At 35.9% G+C, this 9,007-nt stretch overlaps 1 protein-coding gene across 11 annotated transcripts in view; it reads right to left on the reverse strand.

Moving 5' to 3' along the window:
- Positions 1–371: 371 nt before the first annotated feature.
- LOC113098642 (ciliogenesis and planar polarity effector 1) overlaps positions 372–9,007 on the reverse strand; it is a 45,946-nt gene continuing 37,310 nt past the window's right edge. For 8 of the 11 annotated variants that reach the window (XM_026263703.1, XM_026263699.1, XM_026263702.1 and 5 more), the window contains exons 42-53: positions 8,732–9,007; positions 8,587–8,668; positions 8,403–8,516; positions 5,838–5,873; positions 5,545–5,677; positions 4,216–4,375; positions 2,998–3,056; positions 2,699–2,809; positions 2,458–2,609; positions 2,162–2,260; positions 1,122–1,189; positions 372–613 (exon numbers count right to left, since the gene is read on the reverse strand). The exon at positions 8,732–9,007 is cut by the window's right edge and continues 2 nt beyond it. In XM_026263703.1, the coding sequence (XP_026119488.1) occupies positions 476–613; positions 1,122–1,189; positions 2,162–2,260; positions 2,458–2,609; positions 2,699–2,809; positions 2,998–3,056; positions 4,216–4,375; positions 5,545–5,677; positions 5,838–5,873; positions 8,403–8,516; positions 8,587–8,668; positions 8,732–9,007 (1,428 nt within the window). In that variant the 3' untranslated portion in view covers positions 372–475. The remainder of the gene's footprint in view (positions 614–1,121; positions 1,190–2,161; positions 2,261–2,457; positions 2,610–2,698; positions 2,810–2,997; positions 3,057–4,215; positions 4,376–5,544; positions 5,678–5,837; positions 5,874–8,402; positions 8,517–8,586; positions 8,669–8,731) is intronic. The other 3 variants (XM_026263697.1, XM_026263704.1, XM_026263696.1) reach the window with 2 other exon arrangements.

Raw genomic sequence — 9,007 nt, forward strand, 5'->3', positions numbered from 1 at the left:
AGTAGTTTCAGTCTTAGTTAACAACAATGACACATAGTTGGTTGATTTGGGAATTACTAGTTAGGAATAAAAGTTTAACTGTGTGTGCTTATTTTACATATTTATTTTTTTAAATAAAATTAAAAAATTATATAGTTTTTGTACGAGTTTCTGTCTTCTGCTGAATGCTAAAAAGATGATGCTTTAAACACCAAACGGTTGATGGTACCCATTCACTTCCATAGTATTTCTTCCTGTAGCATAGAAGTCAATGGGTGCCGTCAACTGTTCGCTCTCAAAAAAACATCTTCTTTAGTGTTCAGCAGAAACGCCAATGACTCAATGAGTCGTAAGACTCTGCATTCTGAAATGAATCCAAGAGCACCACACAGCTGCCAGAGATTCCTGTTTATTCTGCTCAAACAGTCGAGGCACATATGATACACACACACACACACACACACACACTGATTCACAGTCAGCAGCAGCTGGTCGTTCACTGCTGCTCGGACACGATCCTCTCGATCGCCGCCCAGTCTAGTTTGCTCAGGACGCTGCCGCTGCTTTGAGAAAGAGCGTCCAGATCCAGACCGCGCAGGAGATCCTCCTCATCCTCATCCTCATCCTCACAGCCCTGGAGAAGACAGCAGCTGTTCACCTCAGAACACAACTTCTACAGTCAACCAAACACACTCTACACTATTTGTGTTCCACATGGAGTTTTAGAATTTTGTAGGGACTTGAGAGTGTACTAGACAATATTCTAAATATACAGAAATAAATGGTACATTAGTTATTCCTTAAACATTACATTACAGATTTCAGTTTTTCTTTTCTTCTAATATTTTCTATATTATATATAGAAGTGAATGGTACATGATTTATCTATTCCTTAAACACTACATTAAAAAGTTTCATTATGATTTGTAGATTGTATCCAAAAAAGCTGCTCTGTATTTTCTTATTTTTCATATTTCCCTTTAATTTCCAATTGAGGTCATTTTTGACCATATAGCCTTTTCATTTTTTTTTTCATAAGCTGTAGCAAGTGGCAGAATTATGAATTATTATCAAATGTTGTTTTATTCAGATTAAGTAAAAACAGAAACAGCAGAGACTAGCAGCTAGCAGGTTCGTCTCACCGCTCTGATGTCCTCGTCCTCGTCTCTCTCATGCGTCTGATCTCTCTCTTTCACTTCTCTCTGTTCTGCTGTAGACGAGAGGAACACGTTTCATCCCGACACAACAACAAACATCTCAATGTGTGTTTCCTGTACATCCTCACGTAACTATAAATGATATCTTTGATTATTGTGTTCACATTATTTTTCTACTTCGTATTAATATTTTGCTTTTATTCTAAAATTATATATTTATTTTACTTTTTAATTTATTTTAATAATTCTTAGCTTCTATTCTATCGATCCATCCATCTATCATAGTCATGTTTATTGTGTATATATATATATATATGTATTGACATGGTCTTAGTCAGTGATAAAGATAACTCCGCTTTCACCAAGACAAACTCCTTTTGTGTCTGTATGTGTGTGTGTGTGTGTGTGTGTGTGTGTCTAACTGTGTGTATATGTGTGTGTGTATGTCTAACTGTATGTGTGTGTCTAACTGTATGTGTGTGTGTCTAACTGTAGGTGTGTGTGTGTGTGTCTTACTGTGTATTAGTATGTGTGTGTGTGTCTAACTGTGTGTGTGTGTCTAACTGTGTATTAGTATGTGTGTGTGTGTCTAACTGTGTGTGTGTGTCTAACTGTGTATTAGTATGTGTGTGTGTGTCTAACTGTGTGTGTGTGTGTGTCTTACTGTGTATTAGTATGTGTGTGTGTGTCTAACTGTGTATTAGTATGTGTGTATATGTGTGTGTGTGTCTAACTGTGTGTGTGTGTCTAACTGTGTGTTAGTATGTGTGTATATGTGTGTGTGTATGTCTAACTGTGTGTGTGTGTCTAACTGTGTGTTAGTATGTGTGTATATGTGTGTGTGTATGTCTAACTGTATGTGTGTATGTGTGTGTGTGTGTGTGTGTGTCTAACTGTATGTGTGTGTGTGTGTGTGTGTGTCTAACTGTATGTGTGTGTGTGTGTGTCTAACTGTGTGTTTGTGTGTGTAATAAATCTGGTTCTGATTCTGCTATTTTTACAGAAACATGTGGTCCTGTCCTCACTCTGATGGGTGGTCTTCTTCTTCTCTGGTCTGGTCCTGGGGTCAGACAGCATCCCGCGGCGAGTGACCTGGGATAACCGATCGGCCGGAAGAGCGCTGGCTGAAACACAGGAGCGTGGGATTGAAGCCATGTGACCCGTGCGAGTGTGTAATGAATGCAGAAGGTCTAACTTTGAACCACAGGCAACACAAGTGATAAATATCAGTTTTGCTCTACAACACTCTTCTTGTGATCCCAATACTCCAAACCCTAATTAAACATCTGAAACGAATCACGTTTCTGTCTTAGATATGAACCTGGTCTGTGCAGGCCGAGTCTGCGGCTCAGAGAGCCGTGTGTTGTAGCAGCAGGTTTCCTCTGTAGCGTGACGGTTTTCCCCAGAGATCCCTGCGGTCCGCTCTGACTCCTGGGAATCCTCTTCTTTTTCCCTGAGGACTGAGTGGTGCTCCTGAAACACAGCACTGGACGTTTAGCACTGACTCCTCCAAACAACACAAACACTGCAGCCCGCACAGAGGAGGCAATCCCAGAATGCACCTGAGGCTCTGCTGTGGGATTGTGGGAAGGCTGAAGGGCGAGGTGAGCAGCTCAGAGATCAGACCGCAAGCGTCACGCGCTCTCCGCTCATGATGCTCCTGAAGCAGCAGCCTGCACACACACACACACACATCTCATGAAACAGCAGATAAGAGCAGTGTGTGTTAGTCACTGCACACACACACACACACACATCTCATGAAACAGCAGATAAGAGCAGTGTGTGTTAGTCACTGCACACACACACACACACATCTCATGAAACAGCAGTGTGTGTTAGTCACTGAACACAATCAGACCTGTCTCGCTCTGCTTTGGTTCTCTTGCTGGTTGCCAGATCCACAGACGTCAGATTCTGCTGCAGGAAATAATTATTCAGAAGAATAAAGTTACTAACAGGCTTTTGGGTAAAACTAAAACTTTTCAGTTATTGACTTAAATATGTGTGGGAAAAGCTAGACAGATATTGTGTTTTTATTAATAGACTGTTGTATGGATTGTGATATGTAATTCTCTCTGCTTAATTCTCTTAGCATGCATTTCTAATCATTTCTTTTTTGGGGTGACTTCTGTCCAGGGACTACGGATGAAAAAATAACCGTTGGCTAATTCTGCTACATTTACAGAAATGTTTTATTAAAGGTAAAATAAAATAAAATAAAATAAAATAAAATAAAAATGTTTCAACAATAGTTTTTTTGGTATAGAACTAAGGCTGTTTAAGATATTCTTGCAGAAATTCACAGGTTTATAGCTGCACATGCTTTCTTTCAAGAATATTCCAGTAACATTCAGCCTCTAGATAATATTATTGTGAATAAAAAAATTATTATTATAATTAATTGTTATTAAATACATTTTATACATGTTTTAATATGAAAAATCTATATGTACATATTTTCTTTTTTTATTAAAGTTTAAATTATATATAAGTATTTTTAATATATACAAATTTAGTTTTTTGAAAAACTACTTTTTAAATATTTGTATTAATCAAGGATGCATTAAATTGATCAAAAGTGACAGAAAATATATTTATAATGCTTAAAAATATTTTTTTTATATATATATATGCTGTTCTTTTTAACCTTCTCCTTATCTGTGAATCATGAAAAATATAATGTTTCCACAATAATATTAACTGTTTTCAACATTTCTAATAATCAGAAATGATGCTGAAAATACAGCGGAGCATCACAGAAATAAATTACACTTTAACACAGATTCACACAGAAAACAGATATTTTACATTGTAATAATATTTAACAATTTTTACAGTTTTTACTGTATTTTTAATCAAATAAATGCAGCCTTGAGCCATAAACAAATCTAACCTACTTCAGATTTTTAAACAGTAGTTTATGCATTTATAAAAATGTAATTATTCACACAATCAAATATAATCAAATATAAACACATTGAGAATCCTGATTTATAACAGGTTTTTCTCAACATGAAGAAAACAGCTTGAGAGAATAATTCTAATGGAAAGCCAGGTTTGTTCTGCGGCGTCTCACGTGTTTAACTGGAGAGATGAAGGGTCTGTGCTCTCTCTCTCTCTTCTCTTCTCTCTGTTTTCTGTACTCTATCAGTCGTTCTCTCTGTTTCCTCCTCATCCACATCCTCAGATCCCTGCGCTCCTCCTCCATCATGGCTCCGCTCGGCTCGACCTCTGACCTGTCGCCCACCACAGATACACCGACCAATCAAATCAATCAATCAATATGTCACACATCCCTCACTGACCTGCTCAGCCAATCAGAACACAGATCGTTTAGATTCAGACTGTTCATCATTTAGACTCTTTTATCCTAACAGGGCAAGAACAGTTGACTAAAACTATATCTATAACAAAATATATATACATATATATAATTTATTTAATTTCATTTTATTAAAATGTAATAAAAATTGTTATAATGAAGTGTGTGTTATAATGACTATATAGATATTATTCATTTTTAACTTGTTTTCAGTTAATCAATAAAATGTTAAAGTAAAAAAAAAAGATAATAAAATAATTTAAATACTTAAATTATTTTAGCTTTAATTTAAAATTTTATATTATTTTATTTTTTAATTAGTGGCAACATAGAGACATATTTAAAATATATATCTTTTAATTATTACAGGTATTTTTCCATGCTAAATTTTAAAGATTTAATCTGATTAGCTGAGTGTTTTTTTTTATTATATATAGTTTTTATGATTTAAAAAAATAATTACATTAAATTTAATAAACTCATTACACAACATTTTATTAATATTTTGCGTAAGGGTTTATTTGTCCACTTTCTTTTTAATTTATAAAACATTTTATTCATTAGCTGTGTGTGTGTTTTTTTTAAGTCTATATATTTTTATTTAAATTTAGTTTTAGTTATTTTAGGCTTTCAACTAAACAAAATTAAACAAATTAATAAAATCATTTTAAAAAGCACACAGACACAAACAACAACAACAAATCAATAAAAAGTTAACTAATATATATATAAAATAAAATGGAATCAAAAACCGATTCAAAATATTAATAAAATGACAACTTACTAAAATAAAACCATTTTATGGTTAGTATATTTTGGTTACTAAAATAACTCAAACTTAAACTAAATTATTTAAAAAATTAAACTAAAGTAAAAAAAGACAATGGAAAAATATAAACATAATACAAAATATGAATAAAAACTTGAATACAACATTGCATCCGAGTAAAAACTGCTCAAGAATAACTCCACTATGACTGTTTTTGCCGAAAGAAACTTTAACTTTAACATCATAAAAGGAAAAATGCGTGCTCTAGCTACTACAAAGGTGTATTAGTTTGCTGTCACTTCTGTGAAGCTGACCTGCTGCGATGAAGCGTTCCCGATCGGGACAGATCCAGCGCTGATCGGGACAAAGCACCGTCCCTGATTAACTCACACAGAATGTCTTTAACGTCACTGAGGCCGCTGACACCGAGAGTCTCCTCCTTCAGATCTGCAGGAACACAACCAGACTCACACACGTCCATGACTTCAGCTGTGTGTGTATGTGTGTGTGTGTGTGTGTGTGTGTGTGTGTGTGTGTGTGTGTGTGTGTGTGTGTGTGTGTGTGTGTGTGTGTGTGTGTGTGTGTGTGTGAGATGTAGGTCACTCACCAGGATCAGGATCTCGCTCGCACGGCTCCAGTTTCACTGAAAACAAGCAGATCATGTTAAAGTGATTAATGCAGTGAACACAATTCAGTTCAAATTTATTCATAAAGCACTTTAAAAACTACACAAGCATGCTGTGTGATTACAAGAAATGATGTTTTTTTTTTCATTAAATGAATGCACTATGTATTTGTTGTTTTATTTAAACATTTAATATTTTTAGGGGATTTTATGGTAATAAATTAATTTAATTAGTTGAGATCTATTGTCCTGTCCATAAAAATGATAATTTCCAACTGAATCTGTAAATCTTGAATGCTTTGGAGCACAGACTTAAACTTGGACTCTTTTTTAAAGAAGACACTTGAGAGATTATTGCTGAAGTAAAAAAAAAAGTTAAAAAATAAAAAAAAGTTTAAGCTCATTATTATTATTATGGAGAATGCACAAAAATACTATTTTGAGAGTTTTATAATTAAAAAAACAGAAATCTAAAGTTGTGTTCCGAATTTAAAGTTGATATCTCAAAAAAAGGTTTAAAAAGGTAAACTAAAAAAAATGAAAGATAATAATATATATATATATATATATATATGTTACAGAAGTTATCATTATGAAGAATGCAGAAAAATACTATAGTAAAATTTTTTAAATGTAAAAACTAGAAATTTAAAGTTGTGTTCCGAATTTGAAGTTGATATCTCAAAAAACGAGCTTTTTAAGGGAAAAAATTTGGCGTACTACCTTTTGTTTCCAATGTGGTCGTTTTTTGACCATTCACGTCCATGTTTTTTGTATGCGTGTTCACTTAGCAAATGCAAAATCTCTTATCAAGTTTCATACCATTCCGCAGAAGTAGAAAAAAAAAAAGCTGCACTACTCCAAGAAGAACCATGTTCAATATTATACAGATGGTAAGTTGTCATTATTTTACTAGTCATGGACTGGGAGACGTTACATCAACCTGTTAACAGCACTGTCTGTGTTCATATGTTTAAATAAACGCGTGATTCTTAGTACTGCGTTTCTAACTGCATGCATTTTAATTAATCTACTGACACAAATATGTAAAGTGTAATAAAAGTGTATTAGGTAGGGATGCACCGACTCCAGGATTCGGATTCGGATTCGGCCGAATACTGGGTTTTTTGACGGGGTTCGGTTTCGGCCTAACCTTAGGTTTTTTTTTTCACCGAACCGAACCCTAGGCTTGCGATACGCTGGTCGATGTCACGCAGCCGTTGATTGCGTGAAGGTGTTTATACGAGGAGGAACACGGCCCGACAGTTCGCTCTAAACTAAACTGTTCAGGAATCTTGAGTGGCTGGGACGATTTATATCGTAGCGATACAGAGCCAGCCAGTCACATCGGGTGCTGACGTGGAGATAAGCGTTTCTTTTCGCTGAGACTTTGATTCCTCCTAGAGAGGATCCTCTTCAGTGGTGGAAGACAAACCAGCAGCGATTTCCACTGCTGGCAAAAATGGCAAAAATCTACCTCTGTGCCCAGTGAAAGACGTTTCAATACTGCTGGGGACATTAGTTCCCAAACTCGCAACCAGCTGTCACCTGTTAATGCAGAGCTCTTGTTTTTTTTTGAAAGATTAGAGGTTTTACATTAATTTAATTATGATGCAGGAGATGTGTGTGATCTTCTGTAATATTTGGCTACTGTTCTAATCGTAGCCTATCCTACTGTTATAAACGAAAACTAAACTACTATCCATGTTTATTGAGTTAATGTTCAATTACATTCATTTCAGTTAAGTCACCAAACATTCGGATTTGCATTGCTGCACTTTTATTGAAAGGTTTTGGTTGTTTACTTGGGTAAGCATAAGCTTGGTAATTGTCAAAAAAGATTTTTTCACTTGTCATCCTGGCATAACGCTGCCTAATTTTTTTTTTCTTTTCTTTTTACAAAATAAAATGAAAAATACATTGCTGTGGTCGTTGTTTACTTCATTCATGTGTTTTACTGTGTTAATGGAATAAGGATGCGAGTAGGATTCGGTATTCGGATTCGGCCGAATCTTAAACAGTGGATTTGGTATTCGGCCGAACCCCAAAAATCTGGATTCGGTGCATCCCTAGTATTGGGGCTGTTTAAAATGGCTGTAAAACTAAATTCGAATTTTGTACATAAAAATTAACAATATTTAAATTCTATTCTAATTTAAAATGCATAATTTCAGTTAGAGGGGAAAAAGCTTTTAGTTTCTCTCCACAAGAGGAAGCACCGAGCAAAATATTACTAATGCACGATTATTCAAAATAATAAAATAACATGAACAAAATAATGTTTAAATGCATTCATAAATAACGAAGTTGCTTAAACAATTAGAAACAAAACAAAACAGCATTATGCATGTATGAATATTTTAACAGAAAACACCAATCACAAAGAGTTGGCTACTTTCCTAATTTCTTCATTTTAAAAAAGAAAAGTTCAACTTGCATTCATTTTAAATGGAAGCAAATGCAAATTAATGCAAATGCAATAAATATGTGTTCTGTGTGAACGGCTAAAAAAGCATTACAATGCAATCACATCGTCATCACATCTACCTGTCGGAGGAAAGCGCTCGTGATGCAATGCAGGAGAAGACAAGACCTCCTCATCTTCTCTCTCTCGCTCAGTCGTCGCTCCAAACCGATGCGGTGAAGGACAGGAACTCCTCACTGTTCACACATTCACAACTGTTTAACAGCCTTGTTTACTCCACATATGAATCTACTGAAGTCGTCTCACCTTCACGTATGACTCGGAGAGAGCTGGACTGAGGTTTCTTCTCCATCGCTGAAGGACTCAGAGTCTCGATAGTGTTCACCAGCTGAAGGAGAGCACAGTCAGAGCGTTTCCCATCATGCAGCTCATCAGCAGCTTCGTGTCTTACCAGTCGAGTGCTGGCGAACTCTCGGTCCATGTGATCGGCGATGCTCTGGAGTCTGAGCAGCTGAGCGTCCATCTCTGAGAGCCGCGCTGAGATCTGACTCCTGGACATCAGCATCCGGTCCAGAGCGGGCGGAGGAGACGACCGAACACCGGTCAGGACGCTCAGAGACACGGGGTCTCCACCGAGAACGGCTTCAGGAGACTCGCACACTACCGAGGGACCTGAACAAATCCTCTCTCCATTGATGTCTGAGATGCAACTATTTGAAAATCTGGA

This window comes from Carassius auratus, unplaced genomic scaffold (genome assembly GCF_003368295.1).
Source record: "Carassius auratus strain Wakin unplaced genomic scaffold, ASM336829v1 scaf_tig00216600, whole genome shotgun sequence".
Taxonomy (NCBI): Eukaryota; Metazoa; Chordata; class Actinopteri; order Cypriniformes; family Cyprinidae; genus Carassius; species Carassius auratus.